Source organism: Punica granatum, chromosome 1 (genome assembly GCF_007655135.1).
Source record: "Punica granatum isolate Tunisia-2019 chromosome 1, ASM765513v2, whole genome shotgun sequence".
Lineage (NCBI taxonomy): Eukaryota > Viridiplantae > Streptophyta > Magnoliopsida > Myrtales > Lythraceae > Punica > Punica granatum.
In genome coordinates this window covers 54,301,553-54,321,806 of record NC_045127.1, presented here as the reverse complement: position 1 = coordinate 54,321,806, position 20,254 = coordinate 54,301,553, and the positions used below count along the sequence as shown (strand labels likewise).

Below are 20,254 nucleotides of genomic sequence, written 5' to 3'. Positions count from 1 at the left end.
CAGTAGTTAGGGCCATCGCCCTATATTCAGTTTCGGCACTCGATCGAACAACGACATTCTACTTCTTACTCTTCCAGGAAATTACATTTCCTCCAAACAACACACAATAACCTGTTGTGAATCTTCTATCTGATTTTGAACCAGCCCAATCTGCATCGGTATATCCAACTATTTCATTATGACCTCGATCTTGATACAACAATCTTCTACCAGGTGCACCCTTGAGATACTTCAAAATCCGAATCACGGCATTCCAGTTGGTGAATCTAGAAATTGACTGACAACACTTACTGCAAATGATATGTCTGGTCTAGTAACTGCGAGATAGTTTAGCTTACCAACCAATCTGTGATATCGACCAACATCTGAAAAAGGTTCTCCTTCTCCTTGTGCCAACTTGACATTAGGATCCATCGGTGTATCAATTGGCTTACACTCGAGCAATTATGTTTAATCTAAGATGTCTAACACATACTTCCTTTGTGATATGTAAATACCACGCTCAGACTGAGCAACCTCAATCCCAAGAAAGTACTTCAAGGCTCCCAAGTCTTTGGTTTGGAATTGTGAGTGCATATAAGCCTTCAGTTGAAGAATGCCGACTACATCATTCCCCGTAATTACAATGTATACAACTAAGAGAATGTGTCATCATTCATAGTGTCTGAAGAACACCGAATGATCAAATTGACTTCTTACTAGACCAAACTTAAGAACAACCATCCTGAAGCGACCGAACCATGCCCGAGGAGACTGCTTCAACCCATACAAAGATTTGCGGAGTTTACATACCTTGCCAAAGTACTCCCCCTGAGCAACAAACCCAAGTGGTTACTCCATATAAACTTCATCTTCTAAGTCTCCATGTAGAAAAGCGTTCTTGATGTCCAACTGATAGAGCGACCAATGATTAATGGCCACCAATGACAACAATAAACGCACAGAAGCCACCTTGGCTACAGGAGAAAAAAGGCATCTCCATAGTCTAGTCCAGGAATCTGTGTATAGCCCTTGGCAACTAGACGGGCTTTCAATCGATCAACACGACCATTTGGGGACGTCTTCACTGTATACATTCATCGGCAGCCCACAACAGTCTTTTTAGGTGGCAAAGATACAAGTTCCCAAGTGTCGTTGGCATCTAAAGCAAACATCTCATCTATCATTGCTTCCCACCAGCCAAGATGTGACAATGCCTACTTAACAGATTTAAGAATAGAGACAAAATCCAAAGAAGAAAGAAATGTAGCATAGGAAGGAGACAGGCAACCACAACTAAGAAAGTTATATAGAGGATAAGGATTAGCAGTGGAGCAGGTACCTTTTCTATGGGCAATAGGCAAATATGGCTTTAGGGAAGACATCAAGGGTAGATCTAAGGCTGGAGGTGCGACTGGAACAGGGGTAGAGTCCTTTGGTATATTTCTACCGGCTGTGATTCAATATGAGGTACCTTTTTCCTGCACTGATAAGTGATCAACTCACGTGGTTTGGTTGGCTAGGAAATGGATGGCGTCTCAGATGTCTCTGGAGGAAAAGTGAATGTGGATGGAACACTAAACGGAACAGTTACATATGGAGAAGGGAGAGACGATGATTCAGAAAGTGACTCATATTGATTGGGAGACGCTAAGCAAAAAGGGAGTGGACTCAAAGAAGGTGACATTAGCGACCACAAAATATCGACGTTGTTCTAGAGAGTAACATCTATATCCTTTTTGCCCACGAGGAAATCCCAAGAATACACACTTTAAAGAGCGATGAGACAATTTTGATGAACCCGGAAGCAACTGATGGACGAAACAGACACACCCAAAGATACGTGGAGGCAATGAATAAATTGCATCACGGGGAAACAAGACTGAAAAAGGGATTTGACCATGAAGGACACTAGAAGCATTCTATTGATCAAATAACATGCAGTGAGAAGTGCATCACCCCAGAACTTGACAGGTACGTTCATATGTATCAAGAGAGTGTGTAAAGTCTCAACAAGATGTCTATTCTTTCGCTTAGCAATTCCATTTTGTTATGGAGTATAAGCACAAGAAGATTGATGTATCATGTCTCGAGAGGACATATATGATTGAAAGGATGCTGAGAAATATTCTCGGGCATTATCACTACGAAGGGTATGAATTGAAACGCCAAATTATATTTGGATTTCAGCACAAAAGGACACAAATATGGGATATAGATAAGACCGATTCTTTAATAGATAAACCCATGTCATTCTGGAATAATCATCAATGAAGGTTACAAAATAACGATAACCTTGACTAGAAGGAACTGGACAAGGACCCCAAATGTCTAAATGAACTAAAACAAAAGGTGCACTAGCATGTTTACTAACTCTACTTGGAAATTGGGTCCTAGTATGTTTTCCCAATTGACATGATTGACACTCTAATTGACTGATTTTGGACAAAGTCGAAATCATTTGCTTCAGATTAGCTAGAGAAGGATGACCTAGGCGACTATGAATCTGCTCTGGAGATGCAACGGTGCAGGCAATAGGTACCTCATATGTTGCTGGAACAGAGAGTCGGTAGAGGCCTTGAAACTCACGCCCCGTTCTAATCGTTCCTCCTGTCCTCGAATCCTGAATTACCACAGAGTCCGAGATAAAGGTTACAGTACAATTGAGATAAAGAACTTAGGAAGGTCAGTTTGCTAATATAAATTAAGTTATAGGGAAACTTATGAAGATAAAGAACGGAGGATAAGGAAATGGAAGCAGTAGGTTGAGCTGTTCTAAGGCCACTCACCGAGGCAAGAGAGCCATTAGCTAAAGTAACGGTTTTCTCCCAACCCCAGCTCTAATACCATGAAACCGTAGAAATTGGGAGAAAGAAATCGTGTATTTCATTAGTCACCTATCTCTATTTATATACTTACTGAGTTAATTACAAAAAAGAGTAGGATCTAAAGACTATTTACATTTAAGTCCATAAAATATTAACTTCTATATATTTAACAAGTACAAAAGGAAATCCGCGCATCAATCGTTTAACGAAGCCATTGTTGAATCGGCAGCAATTCGTATATGCATAACAATTAGTATAAAAGGAAACCGTGTTGATTGTTGATCATCTAATGGAACTACTACTCCTTGGGCTTTTGATCCCACCTTCTCCGCAAAGACTAGTACATGTGCAAAAGGTAGTATCAAACTCCAACGGCATTGTAGAAACGATTCCAACTTTGCAACGAGTCTTCGAATCATGTCCACATGCCCCCTCATCCTCGACCCTTTCGAGTTTGAGAACACACGAGTCCTTTCCGGAGCTTATTTGGATCGCTAATTTTTTTCGACGTGAACCATAATATTCGAAAGTTCAATTGTCCTCCAATTAATCAAATCAAGCTGGGTCGGTCCAATAAGGAGTAAAACTCTATCATCGTAGATTTTTCCTATTTATAATATTTAAAATTCTAAATTTTATTTAAGAGAAATAACTTTGAATCGCTTGAATCAATTCATACCGATTTTGGATCGTGAATTAGAGAGGGTCGTGAATGACCGACTATGGAGGATTTCTTCGTGCAAGTAATTGTATGGAGCGGTCCAGTTGGGCCGGCCCAAAATTGCAGTCGGTACCGTCCCAACGTCGTCGGGCAGCGAAGAGACAAACGTATTTTCTTCTCTCTAATTTGAACAGAGATCGGACTCTCTCTCTCTCCCTCTCTCTCTGGATCTCTCTCTCTCCTCATTGGAGCAAAGCTTTTACTTTTACGTTCTCCGTCTCCGTCTTCTTCGCCTGAAGCCCTTGCTCGACATCGGAGTATTGACTCCTCTTCGAACAATTTCCGGGTCTAGGGCTTTTCCCCTCACTGAGAGCAGAGGCGAGGGGAGAAGGACTGGATGGTACGTCTTGGGGCTTGAGAGTGTCGGTCCGGGGAGATGGAGGGGAAGCGAGTCTGCGTCCGGCCTTGCAGCGGGCGGCGGGTGGTGGCGGCGAAGAAGAAGCCCCGGTGGTGGTGTAGCGGGCCGGATGGGTTCGTCAACAGCGTGAGGAAGCTCCAGAGGCGCGAGATCAGTTCGAAGCGTGACCGCGCCTTCTCCATGACCGACGCCCAAGAACGCTTCCGTAACATCCGGTTGCAGGTGAGCCTTTCATGTTCAGTTAGTTCCTTTTTCTTTCTTCGCTGTTTGAAATTCCTGCTTCAGCGGAGTTACTCTGCTTACTAAACTACAGTTGCAGTATTGGATCTTCATCTCGCTGCCATAGGCAGAAGTTCGATTGCAGGTAGTAACTTTGAATATTTGCCATAAGCTTGGCTGTGAATTGTGGCTGAGAATATCAGATAAGTTCGATGTCTGCCATTTTTGCTTCTTATGATGATGCTGCTGCTGTAGCTTGAGCTAAATATACTTTGTTGGCATCTCCACAAATCTTCAAATCAATGTTTTCCTTCAGTAAATGGGGTAGTTCGCAGTGATTATGCTCAGAGATTGGTCTATATTTCTCTTCCGAGAGACAGCTGGGAACATGTTTTGTCCTCCAAGAATGATGAAAAGCTGATCAATTGACATGATGTTTTGATCCATATACTTGCAGGAGGAATACGACACCCATGATCCAAAAGGTCATTGTTCCATGGTCCTGTCTTTTCTGAGAAAGAGATCGAAAATTATCGAGATTGTAGCCGCACGGGACATCGTCTTTGCCCTTGCACAGTCTGGTGTTTGTGCAGCATTTAGCCGAGGTAGTAACTGTTACTTTCGCCGGCTCTAATCCTGCTGCTTTCTTAAATTAAGGGGTGACATTGTCTTTTTGTTGGGTGCAGAGACTAATCAAAGGATTTGCTTTCTTAACATCAGCCCTGATGAAGTTATAAGAAGCTTGTTTTATAATAAGAACAATGACTCACTTATCACAGTCTCAGTCTATGCGTCGGACAACTTCAGCTGCTTGAAATGCAGAACGACAAGGATAGAGTATGCGATTCTGTTTTGCATCCCTTTCTTGATTGAGTTATCAAAAATCATCATTAAAAGCTGTCCTTTAGCATCAAAAGCATGAGAAGCTGAAGAGATAGAGGATACACAATGGTCGCCGTGAACCTTACAAAAATCATTTTACTGGTTTATCAAGGCAAAGATTAAATTTCAATAGAAATGCTTCTTCTTCTGTCTCTTGAAAATAAATTTGGATTCTACTTTATATTGCTCGATTTTGTCTTCTAAAATTCAGAAAGTTTGTGAAGACAGAATCTCACTTAGATGTGATCTCAAAACAGACCGATCACAAACAATCTGAGACATCGGAGTCTACCTTTGAATGTTAAACCTTTTCTTTATTGGTTTTGGAGCACTCTAAAGCAAATCTCTTTTGTAGCATTTGCTTATGCCTTGTGCTGAAATCCGTGGTAATTCAATGGTCCAGATATATAAGGAGAGGAAAACCAGATGCAGGGTTTGCTCTTTTTGAATCCGAGTCACTGAAGTGGCCTGGTTTTGTAGAGTTTGATGATGTAAATGGAAAAGTGCTCACTTATTCTGCACAGGACAGGTAAATTAAACCTTCATTTATGTCCTTTTCCCCCCAGGTATCATAATCTAATACCTTACAAATTTACTGGTTTTGATATCTTTTTTTTTTCTCCTCGTGTTTCTCCTTTTTAGCATATACAAGGTGTTCGACCTCAAAAATTATACGATGCTGTACTCCATATCAGATAAAAATGTCGAAGAAATCAAGATAAGGTAGCATACATTTTCTTTTATGCGACTGTATGTATTTCCTTACTTTTATTCATTCAGTTCACTGATCTTTTATATTATTTATTTTCTCCTGCTCTATGAATAGCCCGGGCATTATGCTGTTGATATTTACAAAAGCTAGCAGCCATGTTCCTCTTAAGATTCTTTCTATAGAGGATGGCACAGTTCTCAAGTCATTCAATCATCTACTTCATCGAAATAAGAAGGTGGATTTTATCGAACAGTTCAATGAAAAGCTTCTTGTCAAGCAAGAAAACGAGAATCTTCAAATTCTTGATGTAAGTCTATTTCTTTCTATAAAGGGAAAAAGAATTTCCTAGAAGAGTTTACGTTCGTCTTTTGCTCCAGTTGCTGACTTCTACTTTTCTCAGGTTCGCAACTTTGAATTAACAGAAGTCAGCAGAACTGAATTCATGACGCCGTCAGCGTTCATATTTCTTTACGAGAACCAGTTATTCCTGACATTCAGGAACCGAACCGTGGCTGTGTGGAACTTTCGTGGAGAGCTCGTGACTTCTTTCGAAGATCACCTCTTGTGGCACCCCGATTGCAACACTAACAACATATACATCACGAGCGATCAGGACCTCATAATTTCTTACTGCAAGGCTGAGTCTGATGATCCCTTATCCGGAGGGAATGGTAATTATTTTCAATTTTGTGCTTGATTGAGAAAGAATAATGGTGTCACCCTTATGTGCCTTGTCTAAATTCATGGTAGATAATGAATACTCTCCTGATGTGCTTCTTTCCATTTCTGGTAAATGTAGAAGAATCATAATCTTATTTCACACCTTTTTTTTTTAATACCTTTTGCTTCTCTTCAGCTGGGTCCATCAATGTCAGCAATATATTGACTGGGAAATGCCTCGCTAAGCTAAGTGCAAACAATTGCTTACCCGTCAAAGATGAGTTGAGCACTTCTACTGATGAGTGCAAAAGCGGAAGCAGTTCGAGGAAGCGTGCCCGTCCCTCAGCCTCCAGAATGAGGAGCGCTGTAGCGGAAGCTCTGGAAGATATCACCGCACTATTCTACGACGAAGAGCGGAATGAGATCTATACTGGCAACATGCTCGGGTTAGTACATGTGTGGTCTAATTGATGGTTTGGGTTTCTTCCCATCTCTTGTTAAATCTGTAGACTCATTTTAGTTCTTTCTTACTGTGGTTGTTAGTGGTGATGCCTAGTCCTAGATAAGCATTGAAGTGTGCTATACCATACCTTTCCTGTACCAATTGAACCCTCCCATCCTCGTGTGAAGCCGGCATTCTTCGAATCTGTACCGTGATTCAGAGTTAATGCAGTAATTATAGTGCTCATTTTCTTTCCCTTGCTGCCATTCTTCTGTCGTGTTCTCTAGGAGTTGATATACCTTTGGTTGGTTCAATATTTCAAATCAAAGAGTCAGTATAGTTTGGGTGGTTCAATATTATATATCAGTTCCAATTCATAGTTCGGGTTTCTAGACCGCTTACGAGCTGCTTCTAGGACATTTTGAAGGTGAATCGGAGATGGTCCTTACTCTTCTTTATCCTTTTGTTGCCTTAAAACGTAGGCAAAGGCAAACCTTCATGATAACGTGGGAAGTTTGCAAGGCTCGCAAAGTATCATTGGGGGTCCCAATGAGTAGTGTTTGATTGATAGATTAAACTTTATCCAACCAACCCCTCTCTCTCACACCCCCGTGCATTTGCCCCACGTCTCGATGTGCAATGATGTTCTTATCTTAGGTTCAAATGATTTGCATCTATCTCGTAACATCTTATCTATAATTGATTTGCAATCAGTGCCCGAGTTCTTGTCATCTTATATGAATAATGCAATATTGCTTTCATATAGTCTTGTTGTCGTCTTGACTCGGAAAGTTTGCGAGTGGATATTGAATGGTTGAGAATGTACGAGTCCGACATTATGTGTCGAGTTTTTTTTTCCCGACTCATGTCAAACGTGGTCGTGTAGTAGGATCAAAAGAAAATTAAAAGTTGGGTTCATATTTATTATTATGGGCCCGACCATTTGTGTTGGTGGAGTTAATGGGGGCCCATTTTTATTTGGATCAAAAAGCTGACGCATAGCCCTTTGGGCATTTAAGCCCCCCATCTCCCCTTTACATCTAACTGAGCTTTATCGTTTTTACTGTTGCCTCTCCACGCGATGTCTCTCGACGTGTTGAAATGAAAGCTCCAATAGGACTTATTTATAATGTGTTTGTGAAAGTCGTATCGATTAGAAGATAAATCGCGCAACTTGTAGGTAATCAGCTACTCTTCTTCTGTGTCGTTAGAGAGAATAAGATAACCCGAAGTTACGATCATTTTGTAACGAGGTAAATACAAAATAAAATAAAATGAAAAGGGATGAGACAGCCGAAAGCAAGGCCTGTATGCATAGCAGAAGGATGTGAATATAGTGGCCTTGCACCCACATGGTGTAGTCCATACATCCTCGATAATGACGTGACAGAATTTTAGAAGAATGAAGCCAAAATCAACAATATATACAGAAATCGAAACTTTTTCCATATCGGGATAGCGATTTTGATTAAAGAAGTAATCTCTCGACCTGTCCGCTGTCGGATCTCGAATATTTCATGTGTCTTCCGAAAGAAACATGCATTTTCTCTTCGAATTTACACCCCCTCAATGATATGCCCTCGGCTTGCCTTGAAACCGAAAGTAGCAATGAAAGTTATTGAAGGAAAAGTCTTCGAGCCAAAGTTACTGAAGCCGGGCCACAGGTTAAATCCTACATCATTGGAGGGAGGGGAGAGAGAGAGAGAGAGAGTTAAAATTGACCCATAGAAGATAAATTAATCGAAAGAATAATAGACTTTGATACTGATTTAGTGTGCGTGTATGTATATATACATATATATATATATATATATATAGGTTGACTGAGCTGAGGTTAAAACGAAGGAGGATAATTAACAATCGACTAATTGAGGAAGATAACAACGCTTTCATGTCAAACTTTCCCATGAAAGAGACACATTAACTCCATAATGGCTGTCAATTATTAATTGATTGATTTATTTTCCCTTGTGGGACACGAGCTCCCTCTTTTAGGGGCTAAACATTCAAAATATTAATAATTAAAGAGTGACCCATGGTACGAAGATTAGACTACGACATCGAACCACCAAGAATAACTCGAATATAATTTAGTATTACAATAGAAAGTTCGAGACTATACGAATGGAACGCACGACATTCGGCTTATCTCTTGTATTTGATCCCCATATATATTCAAGCGGAAAGGTATCTTGTCCTTAGACTGCCCGTTAGTATAATTCTCAGTAAGTTATCGGTTCTCTTTCAGAAGGCAAAGAGAATATAAAGATCATAAATCGATGTCTTTTTTTTTTGGGCGGGTCAAAACTGACTTTCGATATCGGATATTTTAGTTAATGGGCTCAATGCATTACGCACGATTTGTTTTTTGCAATATAAATTTATATATTTTTATTAGAAAGTGTCTTTTAAAAAAATTAATTAATTTATATTTATAGAACTAATTCTTTGATAATTGTCAAAATAACGATGATTATAAAAAAGATTAGTAAAAGCATGAACAACATTATTTTGAATAAAATTAAGGTAATAATTAAACCTTTTAGTTTTCTAAACAGAATCCGAATCTTCAAAATCGATATAGTAGAAGATGGATATATATATTTTTTGTACAAAATAAGTCACTCGGCAGCACACCAAAATGTAAATCACTCATAAAATTTCAATATTTCAACTTTAAGTAAATTTAATAAAAATAGAAACTAAATTTGTTTCATCGTTTTATGAACTTCTAAAGAAATAAATCTTTTAGCACCACTTCTTATTTGTAAGTGTAATTAATATTAACACAAAACTTGTAATGGTTATTGAATATTCTAAAACTCCTTACAATTTAAATTTTGTAAGTAATTACTTGTGTGAAAAAATTTCAAAAAAAATTTCAACATCATTTTTGGACTAAATAATCCAATTACGATTTCAAGAATATAATTAAGCATCTGTAGAATTGAAAAATGAAAAAGAAAATAATTTTAGTTAATTGAATTTGAAAAGATATTTCTTTCTAAATTGTATGCATTATTAGATTAACTTACTTGTATTAGTTTTTTCTAAGGTCCTTGCAATTTCAATAACGTAAGTAAAATTACTTGTGTGGAAATTTTGGATAAATATTTCAATATTTTTTTAAAATTGAAAAATTGGATTTGATTTCAAGAGTATATTTAAACTTTTGGATTTGAAAATTATTAGATTAATTCACTTGTATTATTTTTTTTCTTTTTTAACTGCATTTAATATGATGCATTGAAGATGATAGAAAGATTCTTAATTTTCAATATCAAAATTGTATAAGATATTTTGATTTATATCTTTTATGCAAAAATGAATCACTTATATAATTCAAATATTTCAAATTTAAGTAAATATAATAAAATATAATCTAAATCTATTTCATTCATTTTATGAACTTTTAAATAAATAAATAAATTCTTTAGCAGCACTTTTAATTTCTAAGTGGATTTAATATTAACATAATACTTGTAATAGCTTTTAAATATTACAATTACGATTTCAAGAATATAACGAAGCATTTGTAGCATCAAGAATTGAAAAAAAAAGGTAATTTAATTAATTGAATGTTAAAAGATTATATTTATTATTAAATTATACGAATTCTTCAATCAATTTATTTGTATTACTGTAATTCTTTGAGTTTATTCGATGTTGGTGATTTTTTTAAAAATATTATCGTTAGTATCAATTTTCTAGTTAAATCGAACATTGAAAACCTGAAATAATTTCAATAAATTGAATTTACAAAATTATATTTATCATGCATTGCAAAATTTTTTAAATCCGTCAATTTAATGCATTATGGTATAGAAGATGCAACATGGAGGTTAATTTGTTTGCATTAAAGATAATTGAGAAGATGCCACGTGGCTTGATTTGGAGAAAATAAAAGCGACACATAATATATTCCGGTGAAGTCAAAAGTAACACTTAGCAACACATTTATTCTCACTCTATTGTATTGGCATTATATATTATATATAGATTTTCCTTTTTCTTTCCCACTTTTATTCATTTCGATTTTATTTATTGAATTATTGTTATTAATATTCCGCTCTCTCTCTCTCTCGCTTTGCTTCGCTTCTTTCTCAAGTGGCTATTCTGTGTTCACTTTCTTGTCTTGGTAGTCCCATCTTCACAGATTTGCTCCCAGCCCTCTGCCATTCTTTTAAAAATCTTCCCAGGTACCACTGGGCTCTCTCCATTGCTTCCCACACAATCTCATCATCTTTCTTATGTTTTCGTTGCTCAATTCGATTTCAGCATGTCTCTCCAATTGATGCTTTTTGTTTTTTTCGGTGAGATTTTCGAGAATCTCTTCAACTTCTGGGTCCTTCAAGTGACACCCAGAGAGCTAAATCATGCTCTCCCACTCGGTGGGGACTCACATTACCATCCCCAGCTGGGAAATTTATCTTCTTGAGCTTGGAGTTTCCATTTTCCATCGGTTGAGTTTATGATGTTTAGCTGTTTGTCGGAGCAGTGTCGGTGTGAGATACTGTTTTACTGTCAGTTATAGATCTGACAGAAATGCAGTCTGATGTGGAGAGGGGATCTTGAGAAATGGGTAAAGTTGCGATTTTTGTGCTCTTTCAGAAGCTATATCCCTTTGACTTCTTTTGCTGGAGTGAGCTAGTTGAGCTGAATTGAGCTGCTAATGAATTGGGCATGGTTCTTGAAAGGACTCGAATCCCGCAGAGTCAATCCAGTTTAATGATTGCCTGGAGAACCCGATTTTGCCTAAGAGCGTGGACTCCCGAGAATCATCTGCTAAAGGATTTAGTAGATGAAGAAAGTTAGGTGCTGTGGCATTTTCCGTTTGGTTGTTTGTTGTCCCAGATGAATGGTGCTCGAAAAAACAAGTCGTCCCAATTGAGCATGTAGTCTGTGTTGGATAGCCCGACATTGGCATTGATTCCTTTAATAAGGAAGCCATATTCTTGAATCGTCCCAATAGAGTACGTAAGTTTGGTTGGATCGCCTGATATCGTGATTGATTTGATGATTAATAGGATACTTTCATTCACTGACCTTTTAGACTAAGAAATTTAGTGTTCCGTAAGCGCCTTCTTTTCCCGTTTGTGGCATTGCTCGATGTATATCGGCGCTCTTCAGAAGTGGACGCATTTAAATCTTCGTATGATTTCAATGGTCATAACGTTTCAAATCTGGGAATTCATTTATTCAGGAAAGAAAAAGAAACCCAGGGAATTCTCATTGTTTCCTCTACCTATTCAGCGATTCTTTTATTCTACACACACACACACACCCATTTTTTTTTCCCCTTAAGTTTTTAATAGACTCAGTGGTTTTGTTTTTGCATGACAGCTTTCGTTCCTGTCGGGTTCCTTTATTCCTGAGATAAGTCGTCCAAGATGGAAGCTGATATACATGTCGATTCACCTCTGCAATATGCTTCAATCCAAATTATATCTATGCAGAATCGGTTAGTTTCATTTCTTCTTCCTCGAACAGGGAATTAGTCAAAGAAATATTTTCTCTTCATGACAGTGAATAATTTCCTCCATTTGCTAAAATTAGAGATCATATCTATCCCCCCCACCCCTTCCTTGTTTGTCCCCCTTTTTTTTTTTATATGTTTGTTATATTTGTGGGACTTTGCAGGTATGAAGTTTTCGTTTGTGGAGACAACAAAATAGAAAAAATGGAAACTGGAGTTCTCGACCAGTTACTTCCATACTTGCCTGCTCTGAAAGAATTATATGCCAAAGGCTCCAGTTCGAACTTAAAGCTGCAACTTCCCGAGAACCTTCATGGTTCAAGATGGTTCACGAAGTCAACTCTCAACAGGTTGGTGCCTCTGACATGTTCTGCTTATTTTCCTTAGCGTTGCCGTCCATGTTTTCAACAAAAAAGTTTTCAAACTTCTCCCCAGATTCCTGAATGTCGTGAGCTCATCGGAGCTCATAATTAAGACCAAAGCTATAAGGGGTGAGATGTCTCAGTTGGAGGAGGCTAGAAAATTTCAAATTTCGGTTCCTGCACCGAAGGTAACTGCCTTGCCTTCTTTATTTATGAAATTCTTCTTAGGTGCTAGTTTTACTTCTCTCATTGAGTTATGTAACACACTTAACAAATTGGTGTTTTGCTCGATGATAGCATGAAGGAGACCTAGACTCTTCAGATACTTCAAGGTAATGGCATGTGGTTTATTTTTTTTCTCTTGTCATTGCAGTTCTCTTCTGCAGTATCTCTCTTATATGCAGAATATTTCTTGTCCTCAGAAATGAATTGCTAAGAGCCATGGATCTGAGGTTTGGCGCTTTAAGAGGGGAGCTAGCTTTGGCTTTCTGTGAAGTTGCTTCTTCTATGTACGCTGCTGAAGAAATCGGCAACTTAGCCATGTTTTCTCGACATTTTGGAGCAATTGAGATCGAGTAAGACTACCATGAACATCCCCACATTTCACATTTCATGTGTATCTTAGGGAATGATTCTGCTGGGAAATCTTTTCCGAAGTTTCGTGTTTTGGCAGTAGTGAAACTTCAACTGTTTGGTGAAATGAGGAAAGTGTGTAAGAGTTTTCCTGAAAATGACTTGTGGTTAGAATTTCTGTTCTTCGGAAGATGGCAAGAAACCCACACCAGCCCACACAAGGACATGGTTACCCCTGCAATGCTGCTGCTGCTGCCGCCTAGTGTGACTGTCACCAGCCCTGGTGTGATTGCCTGCAAGGGTGACAGTGACCTTGATCGGCCATTTCACGAGAAGCAAACACGAGGCCTGTATTTAACTAAGATTTTAATAGCTGTCATAAATTTAGGTTGGCTAGTTCACTGTCGGTTCCCGAGTTACCTAGCTGGCTGACTTGGGCGTGGCTGTGGCCAGCTGAAGTGGCAGCAAAGGGGTTAGAGTGACCGTGGGTGGACTAATGTGGTGTCTAAACTCCATACAAACGTTGGAAAGTTATTTGTTCTTGCAGGGCATATGCTTGATATACTTTGGAAATGATTATGACTTTTTTCTTTTTTAATTTTAAATTTCAGGAATGCCTTGCGCGGTGCTCTAAAGTCGAGTCTAAGGGACCAGAAAGGCGATCCATTGCTCAACAATGGGTCCTCTGCAAGGGCTATAGAAAGCAGGGAATCTGTATTCCCTAGGCCAAATAACTCAGAGATGCCAGTGCAGTACAATGTTTCACCTGCGCAAGTTGCACAGGTCGAGCGAGACAGCTCGACTACCGGAAGCGATGATTCTTGCATATCGGACAGTGAGGATCAGACTTCTGCCGAGAGGAGTCGGGCTCTAGCTAGATCGGGTTCTCGTAGAAGGTCTGCTTCTCCCATGAGGAGGATCCAGATCGGGAGGAGCGGGCCCCGCAAGCCTGCGGCCCTAACCATCAAGAGTCTAGGCTATTTTCCAGGACGAGACAGAGGATTGTTTGCTCAGGAGGAGATTCCTGCAAACGAGGAAGGACCTGACCAACAGAGTGGAAAGAAACCTGAAGGAGATGTGAAGAGGATGAGTGTACAAGACAAGATCAAAATCTTCGAGAGTAAGCAAAGGGATCAGGCAGCAGAGATCGAGAAGAGACGGTCTTTGGCAACTATAGGAGCAAATAAATCTGTGCTTAGAAGATGGAGTGCGGGGATGGGGGAATCCTCATCTCAGCGTGGACCTGAATCGGATCACGAGGACTCTTCTCCTATGAAACCTGCTGATGCTCCTGTTGCTATTTCGGTTGATGAAGAGATTCCCAATGGTTCTATTGAAATGAAAGTTGAAGGTGAAGAAGATGAGGATGGAAGTTTAGAATTGGAACATGCAGAGAATGAGTCAGATAATAAGCCCGAACACGAGGAAAGTGGTCAGAAATTGACTGCCTCAGCTGAATGGACGCGGCAGAAGGAGGCGGAGTTGAATGAGATGCTGATGAAAATGATGGAGACCAAGCGGGATCCAGTCAAGTCCCAGAGAGGAAGAACAACCCAAGAACTTCCACTTGAGCAAAGGGGTGGGTTCTACAATCAGTACAAACAAAAGAGAGACGAGAAGCTCCAAGGAGAGAATGCGGGGAAACGGGCCGAGAAGCAAGCTAAGTTTAAGGCAATGCAAGAGGTTCTCAATGAGAGGAAAGTGGCTATGGCCTCTGCGAATGTGAATGATACGGGGAAGAAAGTAGCCGCGAGGAAGCCCCAACAGAGGATGATTAGGTCAGTTCCAGCTCAACCGGCTAAACCGAAGAAGGAAGCATTGAGTGCTTCAGCAACAAAGAAGGCAACTCCATCTCGGACTTCTCCTTTGCCCCCAACAAGAAAATCGTGGCCTTCAAACCCATCTGCCACTGCTCCAAGAGGAACTGGGATTTCACCGGCAAAGACACCAAGCGGCCTTTCTTCTGCAGGGACCACGCCCACACGGAGAAAGCCACAGCCTCTGGGCCCACCTCCACCGTCGGTTTCTCGTCCGAAATCGACTAAGGTTGAAAAACCTCAGATGCAGAGAAAGCCTGCCAAAGAAGCCCCGAGAACAAATAACGTCAGGAGCTCCAAGGGGGTTGTGGAAAACAAGAAGGTTCAACCGGTCTCTAGAACCAGCAAGACTGCGAAAACAAGACCTTTGAGCGGTTCTTCGGATGGTTCGGGTGAGGTGCCAGCTAAACCTAGCTTCTACAATAAGGTCACGAAGAAGAGCAGTGTGGTGCCTCTGGAATCGAAACCTCTGCGTAAGAATGCTGTAATGGGTGCTGGTCCTCTTGCTGTTCCCTCTGTTACTAAAAAATCTAGTAAACCGCCTGAAGAACCTGTCAATAATGGTCTAAATCCTAGTGAAGTTCAGGAACCTGAACAAATTGATGCTATGCCAGAGAAGGTGAGACAGCATGAATCAGTGGAAAAAGAAGCTGAAAACAGCATTCCTGAACCTGATGTAACCGTAGTAACAGAGACGCGAGAAAATGGGCACGAGGAAGTTTGTGAATCGGAGACCTTCGACCCAGTTGCTAGCACTGAAGTTGAACATGGACTTAAAAGTACTGTAGTAGAATCCACAGACATCCGAGCCGAAGAAGAAGAAGAAGGGCCCACAATATCCCCTATGACCTGGGTCGAGATTGAAGAAGAGCAGCAAGAGGAGGAGACCAATCGACGAGAATACCTCCATACATCACAAATAGAACCGTCGATTACTACTGTCCCCATTGGGTCCTCAAGCCCACGGATCCGGCACTCTCTGTCTCAGATGCTGCAGGAAGAGAGTAGCGAGCCTGATATCAATGAATGGGGGAATGCCGAGAACCCTCCCTCCATGATATTCCACAAGGATGCTCCCAAGGGACTGAAGAGACTGCTCAAGTTTGCTCGGAAGAGCAAGGGAGATGGTAACTCATCGGGATGGTCGAGCCCGTCCGTCTATTCTGAGGGAGAGGATGACTCTGAGGATCCAAGGACTTCCAGCAAAAGAAGCACTGATAAGCTGCTGCTCAAGGCGGCTCTCCACGCGAAGAACTTTGGGCATCCGAAAACCTTCCAGGCTGATGGATATGACAAACATTTGGATGCTTATGATCAAATATCAGGTGAATCTTGCTTCCTCCTGGCTGCTCCATTCCGTTAAACCTTTTACACAATTATTTGCAAGTATCTAGGGCTTACCCGATTCTGAAATATTGGTTATTAGTTTTTTTTCCATGAAACTATGCATGCATGTAATGCATATTGTCGTCATCAATGCCGCTCTTTGTTCTCTTTCATCACAAAGTATTCCAGAATCTCATTCCGCCATTCTCACAATTCTCGTGTAGGCCATTCTGGTTCGCATAAGTTCCAGGACGGTCGTGGCTTGTCTGCAGCTTCTACAACTAAAGGTAGCTATTGCTTTTCCCAGTCGTGTTTCCGTACTTCTTTATGTAGCATGTTTAGTTTGACGAAACGGAAAAGGAAATGGCATGTGACCCCTGCATCATAGAGCCACAAACGCACACAAATACACACGCATGTTACTTGGTAAATCTGATAGCCTGTGCTAATATGCTGCATCTCCTGGGTAAAAGGCACAAGAGGGAGATAGGAGAGAGATGAGAGAGACAAGAGAAAATAATTTTTATTTTTCTTTAATATTTATATGATTTATAGTTAATTAAAATTTAAGAAATGAATTTTTTATAGTATTATTTCCCTCATCATATAATCACAAGACACGTGAGATGTGTTAGTGGGCAATTGACATAATGTAGTTTATTGCAATATTTTGAAACGTTATGTCCTAAATTATTACCAAAAAAAAAAAAAAGGTTTTGTAACAAAGTGTTACATCCTTAAAAGGTTTTGTACCTCTTATGCTTTTTATCCTATGCTCATACTTACTTCCTTCGTGTTTCAGCAACAAGGTCGTTCTTCTCTCTCTCAGCATTTAGAGGCAGCAAACCGAACGAGACCAAGCTCCGTTAACCTTTAAAAGGACATAAAAGACAGTTTGTTGACATTTCATGTTCCGTCTTACCCGGATGCATGTAGGAAGTGGCTTCGTGGTGTATATTTCGTGGCTCATTGTTGAGTTGTCGTAGCCTTCTCTTACTGTAGTGTCTGAGATTCTGGAGCCGTTCCCATGCATCTGGGATTCTTATTTTGAAGTCATTTGTATCTGTAGATGATGTATGTCGAATATTCGAATTGTTACTTGGTGTCTGCTAATCTTATAAAGTCACAAATTAATATGATTCATACCTTTTCCCAGTTGTCACAGTGGATTTGATCTCGGAGAGGCAGTGGATGTTCGATTGACTGTGCAAAGAATGCATAGGATCATAAGACCACCAAAGGCCAGGTTAGGATGCACTTGAGTTATGCGTACCACTATTGTCACACAAAACCATTAAAAAAAAAACTAGTTGAATAGCCGTGCGTTGCATGGAGATCGAACACCAAACAAATAATCTCTTAATTATTTTAGTAGAGAAAAATGTTATAAACATATATACGAATTAAATACTCATTGAAGAAAATTGAAATATGAGATATTTGTAAAAAATAATATATTTGAATTAATATACGTGAGTAAATCTATCGATCAAAATAAAAAAAAATTATCATATGAATGGGTGTGAAAAGATAAATTGTATGAAAATATGTGAGCAAATATATCAACCAAAAGAAAATAAGAATCTTTCAAGCAAAATATCATATCCGATGAAGTCTTTTTAAAATGATTAAATTGACATAAATCGGTATTGGTAGTGAATGAGCATGCAACACAATATAAAGTCTACAAAGGCACCAACGCATCTTTGCAAATGAAAATATAATGGTAAAGGTTTCAATATATAATTTAATTTTGTATGTACATATGTCTTCATCTATATATATATATATATACATGTTCGAATAATATATGAAACAACTATATAATATATATTATATATATAGCTACCAAAATAAAAATAAAAATACATATTTTATCGTATCAAAACATATATGTATTCATATAATGCAAGATTGGGTATTATCTTTAGATTCTATTATATAATTCATATATATCAAATATACATAGGAAAGGCGGTATTTTGACTGGTTATGTATACTATCAAAAGAATATTATTAATATATTGTAGTTTCGTTTTGTTGTTCCGTTTCTATAATTAAAAAAAAACACTTCCATTGCCTTCCTCATAAGGCTAATAACAAAATATTCATTTATCTTAATATGTAAGAAAATTGATATGTATACTGTCAAAAGAACTCTATTAAATATTTTGGTTGTGTTTTGTAGTTCCACTGTATCAAAAGCATATATTTACTTCTAAAATGTATAATTTTTTATGTTATCGAAAGAGATTTCATTTTCATTGAATATCAAATATCCCACTATATATAATATTTACATAATTAGAACAACGTCGTGGTTTCGAAATAGAGACTGTAATTTGATGACATGACTTCTTCAAGTTTCAACTTTGGGGGTGATTACGCGACAAACGGGTAATATCGTTTGCTTTTATATAATGATTACCTAGCTTTGAAACAATACGAGCAGGACACAATCATGAACACGACCATCGCCATGAAAATGAACACGACAGCGACACGATTATGATGCGAACAACGCATTGGCCGGAGCACGCTTTTGACGGTTGTAACTTTCTCTTCCCTTCCTTTCCTTTCCTCTCCCTCCTTTCCCTGAATCTGGACAAGCTCTTAACGAACGACTGCTCGGGCGGCCTACACGGCCCACAAATCAGCTCATCACTTGGGCACAGAAAGGGGCCCATCGTATGAGGCTGAAATGAGCCTACCCAGTCCCAAGTCAGATAATTCAGGCAGCTCGGCCCCAAGGCCTCGCCCGGCCCAGTATTCAGATCTAATCTGTAGAGAACCTCAGTCTGGGACGGCAATGGGATTGTGTAAACGGGATTTTTATCCGTTCCAAACCTTGCTATATCAAATGGTTTGTCGGTTGGGTCATGGGCCAGATTTAGGAATTGAAGAACAAAATATTGTAAGATTCGAGAATGGTTTGGTATTTTGCAGCAAAACTCGTCCCAATCCCATTAAGAATAGAATTACTAAATTATCCTTTATATGTTTCGTATTATTACTTACTTTATAATATTTTACTTTTTTTAGAATGTCTGCGATTCTACATTAATATGCAGGTGACTTATTAGTTATTACTTTGCATATTATATGACTTTTACCATTTATGTGATATCTCAATTCTTACTCATATTTTTATGTATTCATCTCTTACTAATTCATTTGTTACATCGGAAAATATTGCATGAATAAGTTGTTATGATAACTCTCTCGAAAACATTTCTCCGCAGAATTTATGAATAGGCGAAATACGGATCCTCAGTAAATTCTTGTTAAATTAGTGAGAAGAATTTACAAAATTTCCTTGAAAAATACTAACGAGTTTCATATTGACTAAATTTCGGGTTGAAGGTGCACATTAGAATTAACGGAAAGACAGAGCCGTCGACCTACGGGTGCAGCCGGTGGACCACACGAGACCCCTGTCACTTTGACCGCAGACAAGACGACTCTGACGCTGATTGGCAGAAGGAATCGGCACTTTTCAGCTGCGAGACACCGTAACGCAACAAGAGGGAGCGTGCGTGACCACACCGGAGCAAATCGATTCGACCTGAAAAATCAACGCCAGCCGTCAGATTCCCTCCCCCGGCGGGAAGGAGATCCCAATCGGACGGTCGTGATGAAGGGTTCACGTGCTCGTGCTCCACTCGAAAACAACCTCAGCGGCTTTAGTTAGTAACTGAAAAAATGGTGAAATTCAATCTTGGTCCCTGAAGTCTTCTCCCCCTCTCAGTTGACGGTATTGTTTTAGTTATATTCCTTGTTTGCCCGCTTGCAATTGCAAAACTATAGATATGGGGTCCCGACGGCTTGAGATGTTTATGGAATTGACCCCATAGATCGGAATTACGTCTTGATTAGGCCCGAATTTGCTAAAGCAGTAA

General features: G+C 39.3%; 2 protein-coding genes across 5 annotated transcripts; both read left to right on the top strand.

The window, feature by feature from the left end:
- The first annotated feature begins 3,652 nt into the window (after positions 1–3,652).
- On the top strand, positions 3,653–7,065 carry LOC116192817. Its single transcript, XM_031521470.1, has 8 exons — positions 3,653–4,108; positions 4,563–4,710; positions 4,792–4,942; positions 5,391–5,516; positions 5,630–5,710; positions 5,814–6,006; positions 6,100–6,370; positions 6,556–7,065. Exons 1-8 carry the CDS (start codon positions 3,905–3,907, stop codon positions 6,828–6,830), a joined length of 1,449 nt encoding a protein of 482 aa, XP_031377330.1. The 5' UTR covers positions 3,653–3,904; the 3' UTR covers positions 6,831–7,065.
- Positions 7,066–10,842: 3,777 nt separating this feature from the next.
- LOC116192816 (serine/arginine repetitive matrix protein 1-like) lies at positions 10,843–17,503 on the top strand. 4 transcript variants are annotated; one of them, XM_031521465.1, is made up of 9 exons: positions 10,843–11,000; positions 12,145–12,262; positions 12,442–12,627; positions 12,713–12,827; positions 12,937–12,971; positions 13,062–13,214; positions 13,824–16,354; positions 16,580–16,642; positions 17,158–17,503. In XM_031521465.1, the coding sequence occupies exons 2-9, from the start codon at positions 12,192–12,194 to the stop codon at positions 17,223–17,225; spliced, it is 3,222 nt and encodes a 1,073-aa protein (XP_031377325.1). In that variant the 5' UTR covers positions 10,843–11,000; positions 12,145–12,191; the 3' UTR covers positions 17,226–17,503. The 4 variants fall into 4 exon arrangements, with proteins under 4 accessions (XP_031377325.1, XP_031377327.1, XP_031377328.1 ...); XM_031521467.1 differs by having other exon boundaries at positions 10,870–11,114; XM_031521468.1 differs by lacking the exon at positions 10,843–11,000 and adding an exon at positions 11,122–11,383.
- The last annotated feature ends 2,751 nt before the right edge of the window (positions 17,504–20,254 follow it).